The 14489-nt window shown below is 47.6% G+C and overlaps 2 protein-coding genes across 15 annotated transcripts in view; one reads left to right on the plus strand and one right to left on the minus strand.

The window, feature by feature from the left end:
- CEP290 (centrosomal protein 290) overlaps nt 1-8745 on the minus strand; it is a 54093-nt gene extending 45348 nt beyond the window's left edge. For 3 of the 13 annotated variants that reach the window (XM_077934782.1, XM_077934787.1, XM_077934788.1), the window contains exons 1-3: nt 8306-8745; nt 6077-6197; nt 5893-5970 (exon numbers count right to left, since the gene is read on the minus strand). In XM_077934782.1, coding sequence (XP_077790908.1) covers nt 5893-5970; nt 6077-6178 — 180 coding nt within the window. In that variant the 5' untranslated portion in view covers nt 6179-6197; nt 8306-8745. Of the gene's footprint in view, nt 1-5892; nt 5971-6076; nt 6198-8296 lie in introns of all 13 variants that reach the window. The other 10 variants (XM_077934785.1, XM_077934786.1, XM_077934790.1 and 7 more) reach the window with 7 other exon arrangements.
- Nucleotides 8746-8972: 227 nt separating this feature from the next.
- Nucleotides 8973-14489, plus strand: part of TMTC3 (transmembrane O-mannosyltransferase targeting cadherins 3) — a 34725-nt gene continuing 29208 nt past the window's right edge. Inside the window, exons 1-2 of one of the 2 annotated variants that reach the window (XM_028746084.2) lie at nt 8973-9212; nt 11415-11513. The gene's annotated coding sequence lies outside the window, so the exon portion shown is untranslated. The remainder of the gene's footprint in view (nt 9213-11414; nt 11514-14489) is intronic. The other variant, XM_028746083.2, reaches the window with a different exon arrangement.

Below are 14489 nucleotides of genomic sequence, written 5' to 3' on the forward strand. Positions count from 1 at the left end.
AGCGACCCAGCCGGAACCGGAGGAGCAGGAGCAGCTGGAGGAGGTCCAAGCCTGGAAGAAAGGTACAGGGCGTTGGAGATCCAGCTGGCCATGCAAACGGCGAGGCTTGAGGAGAGGAGGGCTCAGGATGCAGAAAAGGGAAAGGAGAAAACCACCTCGATAGCCAGAAAGGTGCCAGGATTGGTGCAGAAATTCGGGGGAGATCCCAGAAACTATCATGCCTTTAGAACTGAGATGCAATACGCTCTCAACCTGCAGTATGATGACTTCCCCGACGAGGAATCGCGAGTGGCTTTTGTAATTGGCCATCTCGAAGGGGGGGCGAAGGATTGGGTTCGACCCCTGATGGCAGTGAATAATGAGATACTAAAGGACACGAGGAAGTTTTTTCGTGCCATGGACCTGATGTTTTCCAGTGACATTGAGCAGGGGGTGGTACGAAGGCAGTTAATGGCTTGCAAACAGGGGAGCCGATCTGTCCGTGAGTACTGGACTGAGTTTACTATGCTGATTCATAAATTGGGGTGGGACCTATCGGCGGAACCCATCCAAATGCTTTTTGAAGAGGGGCTTTCTTCGGCCGTTAAAGATGAACTTTCCCGGGGGCCAAGGGCGGAGTCTATGGATCAGCTGACCAAATCTGCGCTGTCCATAGGAGCGCGCCAGGAAGCGAGAGCTTTGGAAAGGCGGGAAGGGAAAGGAGAACGTTGGAGGGAACTGCGCATTCCGGACATTCCAGAGCCACCTTTCCCGCCGGCAGAGCCGATGGAAGTTGGAACAGCGCGGGCGCGCGCAGTTTCAAATCCCAGTGAAGGGCGGAAGAAGGAGGGAAAGAGCGCCAAGAAATGTTACCTCTGCCAACAGCCAGGGCACTTTGCCAGAGTCTGCCCACAAAGAAAGGAATGGCAAGGGATGGCAGGAGCTGTGGGGGAAAGGGAGGAGGAAAACAAGGAGCAAGTAAAAGCCAACGCCTGGCTGCCACCGTCGGGGCACAGCAGCCAGGCCAAAGAGCAGTGAAAGTGCCCACGCCAGAACCACCCAGACCTGCTTTAGTGATAGAAGTGTCACTAGAGCTGCCAAATGGACACCCCCTACAGGTCAAGGCGCTTTTGGATTCAGGCAGCTCCTGTAATTTTATGAGTAAGGAGTTTGCAGCTGAGCACCAGATACAGACCATCCCTTTAAGTAATCCCTTGCAGGTGACCACGATTGATGGCAGAGAGCTGTTGGGAGGAGAAGTTAGCCAACAGACTGTCCCGATGATAATGAGGGTGGCAAGGCACACCGAACGGATAGCGTTTAATGTGGCCACCTTGGGAGGAGCTCCCATCATTTTGGGGATGAGCTGGCTGGCGCTACACGATCCGCTAGTGGGCTGGCATCAGAGGGTGGTCTCCTTTGGGTCAGCGCATTGCCTAGAACACTGCAAGCAGGGGAAGGTTCAGGGCGGAGACAGAGTCACCCTAGCCGGGATGGAAGTAATGGGCAGAGGGAAGGTGCCCCCGCAATACGCAGATCTGAGCAACGTATTCAGCGAAAGGGAAGCAGACAAACTGCCGCCGCATAGACCCTTTGACTGTCAAATCAACCTACTCCCTGGGGCCCAACTCCCAGTGGGCAAGCTGTACGCCATGTCCGACAGGGAGATGCAGGAGCTGAGGGAGTTCATTGACAAAAACCTGAAGCGAGGTTTCATCAGAGAGTCCCGAGCGGTGGGGGGCAGCCCAGTGTTTTTTGTGGACAAAAAAAACACAGATAAGCCGAGACTTGTGTGTGACTTCAGGGCCTTGAATGCAGTGTCGGAACCCCTGGCTTTCCCTATGCCCCGAATTGATGACATTTTGACCAGGGTAAGGAAGGGAAAGATTTTTACAAAGCTGGACCTGCGGGGGGCGTACAATCTGATACGCATAAGGAAGGGAGATGAATGGAAGACCACCATGTTCACCCCTTTGGGAGCCTTTGAATACCTCGTTATGCCCTTCGGTCTACAAGGAGGCTCCGCGTGCTTTCAAGCGTTTATTAACCACGTTCTGGGGCCTTTGCTCTACAAGAACTGTGTGGCCTTTTTAGACGACGTGTTGGTGTATTCGGAGGATGAGGAGCAGCATGTGAGGGACGTTCGAGAAGTGTTGGGCAGGCTGCAAGCCAACCAGCTGTGGGTGAAACTGGAGAAGTGCCAGTTTCATACCAAGGAGGTGGAATTCCTGGGGTACCGCTTGTCAGACAAGGGATTGGCCATGGATCCAGGCAAGGTCCAAGCGGTACTGGAATGGAAGACACCGAAGACCAAGAAGGATGTGCAAAGATTCTTGGGGTTTGGGAACTTTTATCGGAAGTTCATCAAGAACTTTGCCCACTTGACGGCGCCCATCACCGACTGCCTCAGCAGCAAGAAGAAATTTGTTTGGACGGCGGAGGCGGAGCGAGCATTTGAAGAACTGAAAAGGGCTTTCGCCTCGGAAGAACAACTTCTGCATGTGGATTTACGAAAACCCATGAGAGTGGAAACCGATGCGTCCGACCGGGCGGTAGGGGCGGTACTTCTTCAACCGGGGAGGAGTATGTCAGAGTGGAGACCGTGTGCCTTCTTCTCGCGGAAGCTGAATAAATCCGAGAGGAACTACACGGTGTATGACAGGGAACTACTTGCCATTCACGAAGCGTTCCGGAGGTGGAGACATTTATTAATTGGGGCACAACACAAGGTGCAAGTGTGCACCGACCACAAGAATTTAGAGTATTGGAGAACAGCTCGAGTGCTCAACCAACGACAAGTGAGATGGGCACAGGAATTCTCTAAATTCAACTTTGAAATTTGTTATGTGCCAGGTCCAGAAAACGTCAGGGCGGACGCTCTCTCACGCAAACCAGAGTATTGGGAGGGGGAGGGGGCGATTGAAGAGAGACATGTCATCCCTGAGGACCGCTGGGTGTGTGGGGCGGCGCTGGTGGGGCAACGAGAACTGGTAGAGGAAACGGAAAATGATGAATATGCCCAGGATAAGCTCAGAGGACTCAGGGGGGAGGGCGAGAGCCCCGAAGGTTTTGAGGAAAGAAATGGGGCATTGTATTACAAAGGGGCACTGTATATACCCGAAGGTGAATTGAGGGGGAGAGTACTCAAGCAGTTGCACGATAGCCCCACGGCGGGACATTTTGGGCAACACAAGACCATGTGGTTGGTTACCAGGGAATTCTGGTGGCCCAAGGTGAGGGAAGAGGTAAGGGAGTATGTAAGAGGGTGTGACCAATGTCAGCGAGCCAAAGGGGAAAGACGGGCGCCGGCAGGGTTATTAGAACCATTACCCACACCAGAACGGCCTTGGGAAGCGGTATCAATAGATTTTATGACGGATCTGCCGAAGTCCAAGGGGAAAACAGCCATCATGGTAGTAGTAGACCTGTTAACAAAGATGTGCCACTTTGTAGCATGCTCACATGCAGTCACAGCGGAAGAAACAGCGAAGTTGTTTGTAGAACACATCTTTAGGTTGCACGGGGCTCCCTTGAGGGTGATCTCAGACCGCGGCAAACAATTTACTTCCAGGTTCTGGAGGAAGCTCATGAGCTTGCTGCACGTGGAAGTCAATTTTTCAACGGCCCGGCACCCTGAAACCAACGGGCAGGCGGAAAGAGCAAATGGCATTCTTCAACAATATCTGAGGTGTTATGTCAATGACAGAGAGAACGATTGGGTCGAAAAGTTGGCGCTGGCAGAATTTGCCTACAATAATGCGGAGAATGTGTCCACAGGGATGAGCCCCTTTTTGGCCAATTACGGGTGTCACCCCAGGGCATTTCCAGGGGAGGGAGGGGAGAGATGGAGCGTTCCAGCGGCTGAACATTTTGTAGAAGAGATGGAAGCGATCCATCATCAGCTCCAGCTCAACTTAGAAAGGGCCAAGGCACAATATAAGAAGCAGGCAGACAAGAACAGAAGGGAAGGTGAAACCATAAGGGTGGGGGATCAAGTGTGGCTGTCAACCCAAGGGTTGCCGTTCAAAGGGGGTTGTAAGAAATTGAGGCCCAGAAGATTGGGACCCTTTGAGGTCATTCAGCAGGTCAACCCGGTGGCTTTCAAACTCCGGTTACCCAACCACATGAAATTGCACCCAGTGTTCCACCGGTCGTTACTGTCACCATACAGGGGGGGACGTGAAGGGGAGCACGTCAGGGGACCAGCCTTGGAAGAGAGGGAACGCAGCAACCATGTAGCGGAAATCCTCGATTCCAGGTGGAAGGGAAATCAGGTAGAGTATTTGGTGGCGTGGGAAGGGGAACCGGAGTCAGAAAACACCTGGGTGACTGCAGGGGAGGTCAATGACGAGGTTTTAACAGAAACGTTCCACCAAAGATTCCCTAGGAAACCACAGCTGGTAGAAAGGTTTAGGAGGGAGTACTTCGGCACCACCGACGAGGAACAGGAAATGGAAGGATTCACGGAGTCGGAGTTGGAAGAGGGAATAGACTCCGAAGACGAGGAGTATCGAGAGACGAGGGACAGTAGCAGGTGGAGGGAAGTGTTCGAAACTTCGGACGAGGAGGAAGGTTCTTTCAGGGGTTTTACTTCCTCCCAGCCCGGAGGGGAGGAGACGGGAGGGGGTGAAGGGGGCCCTGGAGGGGAGGTGGATGTCAGGGAACTGCCATCGGAAGGACAGGAGGTGCAAAGGCTCCCTCAGGTTGAAAGAGACGAAGCAGCTGAAGAGGGAACCAGTAGGGGGCGAGCAGGAACTTCCAGGGAAAGTGAGTCGGAGGGGTGGCTCAGAGACGTTTCCAGCGAAAACAGTGGAGAGGTCTCAGGACCTCCTATAGGGACACCCACGCCTCGCCGGAAACTGTCACGCAGAGAGTCCAGAAGACGTGTTTCCGTGAAAGAGCTTTTATGTTGGAAACGTTTCCGAAAGCAACCACTTTCGGATTCTACTAGCGATTGACGCAGCCATGCCGGAGGGGCTCCGTCACAGGCAGAGGTTTGAAAACCTGATCAAACTCTGAGGGACTTGCATTTTACGCACAAGCAGCTCATCATCCCACCACACAGAGGTTTTAATTTGGAGGAATGCATCCGTTATAAATTTCAGCAGATCATATAAAGCAAGCAACAGGGAGCGATTCATCCATCTATTTCCAAATGTGCCCTTTTGAAAAATGACCATGCCCACTTTTCAGCTCCTGTGGGGTTGGGAATGGATCCATGCAATCCTTAGCTCAAAAAAAAAAAAAGAAGAAGAAAAAAGAAACCACTATACTATGCATCAGAAACCAAGAAACTTTCTCATTTTCACACTTGACATAGGAATTGGGTAGAAAACTTTAAGACCCAGGAGAAAAACTCTAGGGAAATTAGACTGTTTCCTAACAGGGTTATTCAGACTAAGGACTGGGAATCTTTCAACAGGTGTACACCTTTCTGTAGACCAGTAGGACAAAACTCAAATTACTCAGGGCACTGTCACTAGCATTCAAGAGGGTTGCACTACTGCATTAACTATGAAAAAGCATTTCTGTCACATTTTTCCTAACTGCATTTATCAACCAAAGGAACTGTAGATGGGCAGGCCAAAATGACATGTTTCACCTCAAAATTCTAATTTATCCCTGTAAAAAAACAGTAATTACCCTGTGACCCAAACATCAGAACTTCCACTATAGATTAAGTGAAGAAGACTGTCTTTCCGCAACAAGATGGACTTTTGCCACGCCCCTGCCAGGAACAACTGCACTTACTACTGTTGGGGGCACCTGCTGACTTGGCTGGAGGGGAAAGGCTGCAAGCAGAGAGTTTGCCCTAGGATGAAGGAAATAGACTCTGCATTGCTGCCTAGCCTGGAATGGAAAGCTCATGCAAAATTTGCTTCCTAGAAGTAATTAGGACGCATCAGTACTGACCCTCATTAGTGACTGAGAAATTTTAAAAAGCTGAATTAAACGTTCAGGGTTCTCATCCTTCAGATCGCTTCCATCAACCTAAAGATAAAAGCAAAATACTTTATTACTATTAAACAGTTTAATATTAAGCATTATATCCATTTAGTTTCTTCACATAAAATGCTCAATTCACTGTTCAAAATACCTTAGCCAACATCTCCAGCAAAGTATCTGCTAGCTCCTCCTGACGAGGTAAAGAATCAGGATCTACTCTCATAACCTTCTTCCATTCTAAAATGGGTGCCATCTTGAATGTTCATTTATCTCTGTACAAAAAGAAAAAGAAAGGTATTTTGAGAAGACATGAAAATATCCACAAAGGTAGTCATTCCCTTTACAAAGATATTTACAAAGGAAGCAAAAGACATTTACAAAGATATTTACAAAGGAAGCAAAAGTTTACTAGACATTATGTTCATGATATAAACAGAAACACAAAACAGGTCATTATTAGAATCAAAACATTCTTGCTTGTGTGCTCAAGTGCTTCAGCATCATTTCCATTTTTAACATCTCTAACTGTACTAGGAGTAGTTACAGATAAGACAAGAGAGGGAAAGGACAACTCTAACGGCATAAGTGCATGGCTTTGTTGATCTCACATGGGATTGAATACCACAACTTTAGAGTCGCCGCTAAGAAAACCCTAAAGTACAGACAGTGCCTTTTGTTTTTCATACAGTAGTTGTGAGGTTTCCACATGCCACTTCCATCCCTCATCCAACGTAGCATATCCGTCAAGTGAGGATAACATCGTAAACCATCAAACTTGCTCCCAAAGAAGACCGGTGATGGCTACCAGCTTGGATGGCTTTAATTGCTCATCATCTAACATTGTGTATGCCATCAAATGCCAACAGTGTCCTTCAGCTCTCTATATTGGACAAACAGGCCAAACCTTACGCCAAAGAATAAACGGACATAAATCTGACATCAAGAATCACAAGACAGAGAAACCAGTAGGAGAACACTTCAATCTCCCAGGACATTCTATACAAGATCTCAAAGTAGCTGTTTTACTACAAAGGAATTTCAGAAATAGACTGGAAAGAGAAGCTGCTGAATTGCAACTCATTACCAAACTTAAAACCATGGAGAGACCTGGTCTGAACAAAGACATTGGATTCTTATCTCATTATACATGACAAAGCCATTTTTCACCTTCTCACCCCTTGCTTTTTCCTGTAAGACCTACTGCAGTCGTTAAGAGTCGTCAACAGGCTCATCACAGCTATCTGCCAATCACCCATTCCCACCACCCTTCTGAGTAATACCCCTCCCCACCTTCTCACTATATAGAAGGATCTGGCAACTTCTGTTTCAGTGTATCTGAAGAAGTGTGCGTGCACACGAAAGCTCATACCAAGAACTAACTTAGTTGGTCTTTAAGGTGCTACTGGAAGGAACTTTTTTTGTTTTGTACTAGGAGTAGTTCAGGAGGAGCACTCACTTATAGGAGGGACCCTCCTGAGCATACAAGAGAGGGAAAGGACAACTCTAACGGCATAAGTGCATGGCTTTGTTGATCTCACATGGGATTGAATACCACAACTTTAGGGTCGCCGCTAAGAAAACCCTAAAGTACAGACAGTGCCTTTTGTTTTTCATACAGTAGTTGTGAGGTTTCCACATGCCACTTCCATCCCTCATCCAAAGTAGCATATCCGTCAAGTGAGCATAACATTGTAAACCATCAAACTTGCTCCCACAGGAGACCGGTGATGGCTACCAGCTTGGATGGCTTTAAAAGAACACTGGACAAATTCATGGAGAAAACCATTCATGGTTACCAGTCAGAATATGTTACTCTGCTCTGCTGCTACAGTTGGAGGCATTAGAACCAATTGCTGGGAACCACAGGAGGGGAGAGGACTATCTTGCGCCAAGGATCCTGCTTACCGGATTCCCACAAACACCTGTTTATCCCCTGTGAGAACGGGATGCGGTGCCAGGTGAGCATGGCTCGTTTTTTATGTCCTTACCTGATGCAGTGGGCTCAAGGCCACAACCCCTATGGTCGTGAAGCGCACACACTTTCAAGCGAGTACACCTTAAACCTATAGAGGTATATAGCTGTACCTATAGTTCAGGGGGGGTATATAGCTGAGGTATATAGAGGTATATAGTTATAGGTATATAGCTATATAGAGGTATATAGTTGAACCTATAGTTCACGGGGGGGGGGAGAAAAGATTAACAGATTAGCTGGTCTTTCAATGTCTACTACAAGACTCTCTAAAAGGAGTTTAAACACACACACACACACACACACACACAGGCCTTCGCCATAAACCTTTCGAAAGCGCCTCTAGACCCTCCGAAGTGAGTCAGCTGGGAAAGGAAGCGAAGCTATGAGCCTTTTTACCCCGGATACCTAGGATGCGGAGGCTCCACGCAACCTCTCCTGCGCGCTTCGCAGTGAGCCAGTAGGTTTACTCCAGAGGAAGCGGGTCGAGGATTGCAGCCATTTGTTTCCCCAGGCAAGGAAACGCCTCTCCGCTCTCGGAGCCAAACGGTCAGCGAGGAGTGCAGCCTAGTCCCCCTTCCGGAGCCCCGCCTCGCCCGCCAGGTGCAGGCGACGTTAATCCGCGTTTATTTGTTCACGAAAACATCCCTCCCTCCTTCTGCCTCGCTGGTTTACTCAAGTCGTTCACCGAGGAGGCGGAGCAGGCCGCTGCTGCTAGGCGACGCCCTCAAACACTGCTCGCCCTCAGCCGGAAGAACCCGGATCTTCTTAACTGGAGCGAGAGCCGAGTCAAAACTCCCGCGGGACTACAACCCCCATCATGCCCCAGCCGAAGACCACAAGTCCCGGCATGCCTTGGGGTGAACGGACCGAAAAGGAACAGCAGCGATGTGGCGCGCGCTGAGGCTGACTCCGCACTGAACAAGGGCAGGCGCGCTTTCCCGAGTGAGCGTGCCTGCGTGCTTGTTCACGGCATGCCGTGGCCTTCAGCAGGGAAAAGATACCGCCGCCGAAGGAATCTTAGGCTAAAGGGCGGGAGCCACGGGGAGGACTACATATCCCAGGCTGCTCCGCGCCGGCCAAGAGGCAGAAGTCGGCGGAGTATCCACCGCTTGGAATGCCGGGGGAGGGAGTCGGGCTTCCCAGCATCCTTTGCCGAGCTCCGTGGGTGACAGGGGGAAGTGTCCGCGCGTGCGCACTTGCGGGAGGGAGGCTCCAATCGCTCGCCCCGGGTTCGGTTTTCCCAGGGAGGTGCGGCTGAAGCACCAGCGGAGCGAGACATGGCGGAGAGCGTGTGCATCGCAGGCGGACCCAGGTACAGGATCGCGCGCAGCTAAGAGCTGCGGGGAGAGTCTTGGGTCGGGGTTCTGAGAGAAGAGAGCGGCTGGCTCTCTGGCCCCCACGCGACGGGGACGGGAGAGGGACGGAGGGGAAGAGGCGGGGGTGCCTGGCTCTGCCCGGTGCGGTTTCTTGCGCGTCTCTCGAGGAGAGCGCTGCAGCTTCCATGCCAGGTACAGGATTCAACCCGATGTAGGGATGAATCTCCTTTGCTTTTGGAATTGCGCGCTGGACCTCGCGTGCAATTCAGCAGCTCGCGGTCTCCCTTAAGATGGGAGGATGTTCTGCTAAGATACGGTCGTCCGAAGGAAAGGCTTGCGGTGTATAGCGTGAGTGTTCACACGTGACGCTTGTGAAGACCCCCGAGTTAAGTCGTGGATTTCTTCGTGCATATCATGGGCGTGATGGGGGGCGGGGCAGAGAGGAAAGTGCTCTCTGTGTAGAAAATAGTGCAAGAAAATAGTTGCACATGCCCCATGGGAAAACCTAAGTGTTTCCCAACTGCTTAGTGCACCGTAGGCCCAGCACAATCCCGTGCATCTTTACTCGGAAGCAAGTGTTTGTGCATTCCATAGGATCTACTCCGGAAGTAAGCGAGTTTAGGATTGCACCCTCAAGCTGCAGCGAAGTTAAATGGCTGCACATTAGTTCCAACTGAGTGATACGATTGGTTACATGGGGCTTAAGCGCTACTTTCTCTTACTTTCTCTGCATTTATACTGTGGAGATTCCAGTTACTGTGTAACAAGTTATGAGCAAACCTTACAACTAGTGTAACGTGTGGCGTTTTTCGTTACGATGTTGATTTCATCAAGTAGATAGTAGCAATGCAGAGTAAAGTGACTGCTGTTATGTTTTGTTATTTTACAAGCTGTAACATTTGTTAAGGAATGCTTTGGAGATCAGGCTGCACGAAACTCATTTTGGAACAGGAAGAGGGTAGAGGAAATATATACCCGAGCACACACACAGTAATTATATATAAACTTGGGTATCACTTTCCTTCTGCATAGATAATTTATTAGCAAGGTTTACTGTTGGTGACTGTATCTATACTGTATCTATTCACCATTTACAGACTATGAGCTGGGGGGGGGCTGAAACTTTGAGGCAAAATGTGGTTCTGACTGCTTATCCCCATCTGCAATGTTGCTTTGTTTTATTTGACCTCTTATCATAAGCAGCCTTGAACAGCTTGAGTAAAGAACAGTCCAGTAATTGGGATGCTCAACAATACTGAACCAAAGGCATTCTAATTGTCTTCTTTCATTATTCATGTGTCCTTTTTTTGTTAGCATAAGCCTGACAAGGAATAATCTGTTACATGTGAATATTCTTGATATTATCAGCTTGTCACTTCCCAGACTCTCTCTTTAAGAACCAATAAAAAGATCATAGCTCTCTTATAAGTGCATTATTGCTCTTTTTATGCTCGGAGAGAGGCTTGCATACCTTACAAACAAACATTTTAAAGCAATTAGTGCAATTCAGAATGCCAAATGGTCGGTTCAAAAGTAGTAATTGACTCTACTCCAGTTCGACAAATATGTTTTTAATATACCGTATAACTGGATGTGGTGATTCAAGCCCCAGTCCAATAGCTTTTCTATCTACGCTGTGTGAGCCCAAAGACTTCTAACTGTCCTGTGGGACTTCTAAAATTTTCTCTTCCAAACAACAGATTTCCACACCATATCACAAACTCCTTTTGAAGATTTTGGGAAGGGTTGTAGTGCAGTGCTTTGCATTCAGAAGGTTTGATTGGGAATGTTCCACGCCTTGAGAGTTGTTGTCAGTCGTGCACTGTAGACAGTATTAAGCAAGATGGACTGACTCAGTATGAGGTCACTTCCTGTGTTGCTTGCTTGAATTTTAAAAATGAAAGCACCATAGAATTGTACAGTTGGAAGGGAACCTGAGGGTCATCTAGTCCAATCCCCTGCAATGCAGGAATCTCAACTAAAGCATGCATGGCAAATGGCCATCCAGTCTCTTGTTAAAAAACCCACGGAAGGAGAGCTCCCAAGGGGTTCCAGCTGTAACTGTCAGAAAGTTCTTCCTGATATTTAGTTGGAATCTTCTTTCTTGTAACTTGAAGCCATTGGTTCAGTTCCTATCCTCTGGAGCAGGATAAAACAAGTTTGCCAGCAGTTCAAACTCATACTGTAAATGTTTCTAGGTGTGTGATCCTCTGGATGTGTAACGAGGTGTGAAGAATGGATTCATATTACAATTCCGCACTTCATCTTCCTATATTTGTCAGATTACCATCGGAAAGGTCAGCATTCTAGATCTTCCAGTTTTTTGCCTTTATGCAAAGTATAAACTTAAAGCAATCCTGTCAAAAAGCAACAATCAAAAATAAGAACCAGCAGCAGAAATTATACAGTTGAAATCTGCTAAGATAAAACATGTTTTGTTTCCATATAAAAAGACACCAGGAAGGTATTCCATAGTCCAAGCACTACTGCCAAGAAGGCTCTGTCTCTCATGCTTGTTCACATAACCACCCAAGATGTTGGCATAGAGAACAGCAGCTCTGGAACAGACCCTTCTTGAGGTAGCAAGGCTCAAGACTGTTTAGCAGTGATGGCCAAACTTGGCCCTCCAGCTGTTTTGGGACTACAGTTCCCATCATCCCTGACCACTGGTCCTGTTAGCTCGGGATGATGGGAGTTGTAGTCCCAAAACAACTGGAGGTCCGAGTTTGGGCTTTGAAAGGAGCCTGGAAACCAAGAAATCAGTGAAATTGAAACAAGGTTGGAGTTCTGTGCTTCAGTTGTTGGGCTGCAGGCAAAAGTCTGACTACCACATTTTGAAGAAATCAACCTTTCACCATTCACATTTTAACAAGGCAAGTGCACAATAGGCTTCTTCCTCAAAACAGTTTGTAGCACACGTCTTTCTGTTCACAGTGAGTGAATTCAGGAAGATTTACATCTTTGAGTTGCCCTATATGATCTATTCATTGTCTTAGTTATACTATCTAGTTTTGTGGAACAATATGTCCAGACACTTCAGCTCTCCCATAGTGCATTGGTGCTCAGCATTGTCATCTGAAATGTAATCCATGGTTCATGAGCTGTCTGAGTGAATCTACAGAGGGATGAGCCAGACCCATGACTCATTTTTCCCAACACATTTTATTTCTCATAGTTAGCCAAGATCCCATCCATTTGGGGAGATCCTTACCTTGGATGTTAGAAAGAAATGAAGCACAGCCATCTTTGTAATGTCCAAAGGGCCATTCCAGGCCTGGCAACTCTCTTTCTAATCTTCTCAACATACTATATTTGAAACACCTGTTGGGCTACATGCAAGATCTGCAGGCGCTACAAAGAAAAGGTCCAACTGATGTTTTTTACAAGCAACTCTTTAAGTGATCATAAGTCTTAAAGTAGTTTTGTGCAATGGTGGTCAAACCCTTTACTGAAGGGGAGACTCCCAAAAATTCTTTCACCTTTGCAGGCAGACTATATTTTCAGTAGCGAACATTCTCCTTGAGGCCTAAAAAAGGGGCAAGACTAGTGGTATAATTCCAGTTGCCTGCTCTTGCATAATCCCTCTTCATTTGAGACGAATTGTGAAATCATTTGTAGCTGAGTTAGCAAGATGGGAAGATGCTGAAGATATAAACAAATGATTCCCTTGCCCCCTTGACTCATGGGAAATCCTTGTCTGTTCCAGGTTCTCTGCAGTAGGCTAAAGGTAAATTCACTGGGAAATGCGACATTCTGTGTCTCTAGAGACCTTTCCTGTGTGCGTGTACCAATACACAAGTAGTCCATGTACATGCCTAGGGATGAAGTATTACCTTGTCAGCTACTTATTTATTTCATATAATTTATATACTGCTTGATCGTAGAAAAGAACTCAAAGTGGTTTCCAAAAAAGGTGCAACAATGATATTTTCAGGGGGGGAAATACAAAGTGGTTTCCAAAAAAGGTGCAACAATGATATTTTCAGGGGGGGAAATACAGTCATACCTTGGGATTAATACGCTTCAGGTTGAGCGCATTCGGGTTGCGCTCCGCGGCGACCCGGAAGTAACGGAGCACATTACTTCCAGGTTTCGCCACTCGCGCATGCGCAGACGGTCAAAAAGACATCACGCACATGTGCAGAAGCGGCGAATTGCGGCACATGCTGTCACATCTTACGTTATGTTCAGGATGCGAACGGGGCTCCGGAACGGATCCCGTTTGCATCCCGAGGTACCACTGTATACAGCAATAGTTTTAAACATGCGAAAAGTGAAAACAAAAACAGACTGAAACAAATTAAAACTTGCACCAGCTTTCTAAACAACTGGGTAGGCTTGTCTGAACAAGAATGTTTCTAGCAGGTGCCAGTAAGAATATAGTGAAGGTGTTTGATTGACATTAATAGTCATATGGGTCATATGAAGGCTCAGTTGCCTGCCTAGTCTCTTGGGTAGCAATGGGGAACCTGCGGTCTTCCCAATGTTGTTGGACTCCCAACTCGCACCATTCCATCCAGCATGTCCAACGATCTGGGGTGATAGGAGCTATAGGCCATCAACATTTGGAGGCCCACAGGTTCCCCATCCCTGCTGTAGTGAGAACTTGGTCCATGATGGCAGATCAAAGGTAATCTTCTCAAGAGCAGTCTGTGTAGCTTCTGTAGCTGAGGATGCCAAATGGTTTTCTCTCGTGGTTAAAGTGTGGAACTAGGACCTTGAGGGACCTGGGTTCAAATGCCTACTCAGCCATGGGGCTCATCTTGGGACAATCATTGCTTCTCAGTCTAACCTACCTCACAGGATTGTTGTTGGGATTAAATCAGGAGAACCACGTATGCCAACTTTAATAAGTTTTTTTTAAAAAAAACAAAACTAATAATGGGGAGAATCTAGCTGCATCTAGCTCTTTAGAAATGATCCATTTTCAATGTAGATTTTGACTCCTATATACACCTTTTAGTTTGTATCAGAAGCCTGCCCATTTCCCTTTGGGTGCCTATATCCTAGCGACATCTTCCCTGACATAAAAATTGCATCCCTTCTGTGTGCATTATGGCAGGCAGGTCTCCATTTAATTGCTCTTTAAATAGCACTAGGAAGAAAAGAAGACAGAGTTCTCTTTGTTGGTTTTCATCTTTTCTTTTTCTCCTCTGTAGTGTGTTTCTGGAGATCTTAACTGACAGCTTGTGAACTTTCTGATGTTTGGTTGTTTTTATTTTCTAATTCCCAGAGTGTGAGATACATTCACTGTCTTCTGATTTCTCACCTAT

The sequence above is a fragment of the Podarcis muralis genome, chromosome 10 (genome assembly GCF_964188315.1).
Source record: "Podarcis muralis chromosome 10, rPodMur119.hap1.1, whole genome shotgun sequence".
Classification (NCBI taxonomy): Eukaryota; Metazoa; Chordata; class Lepidosauria; order Squamata; family Lacertidae; genus Podarcis; species Podarcis muralis.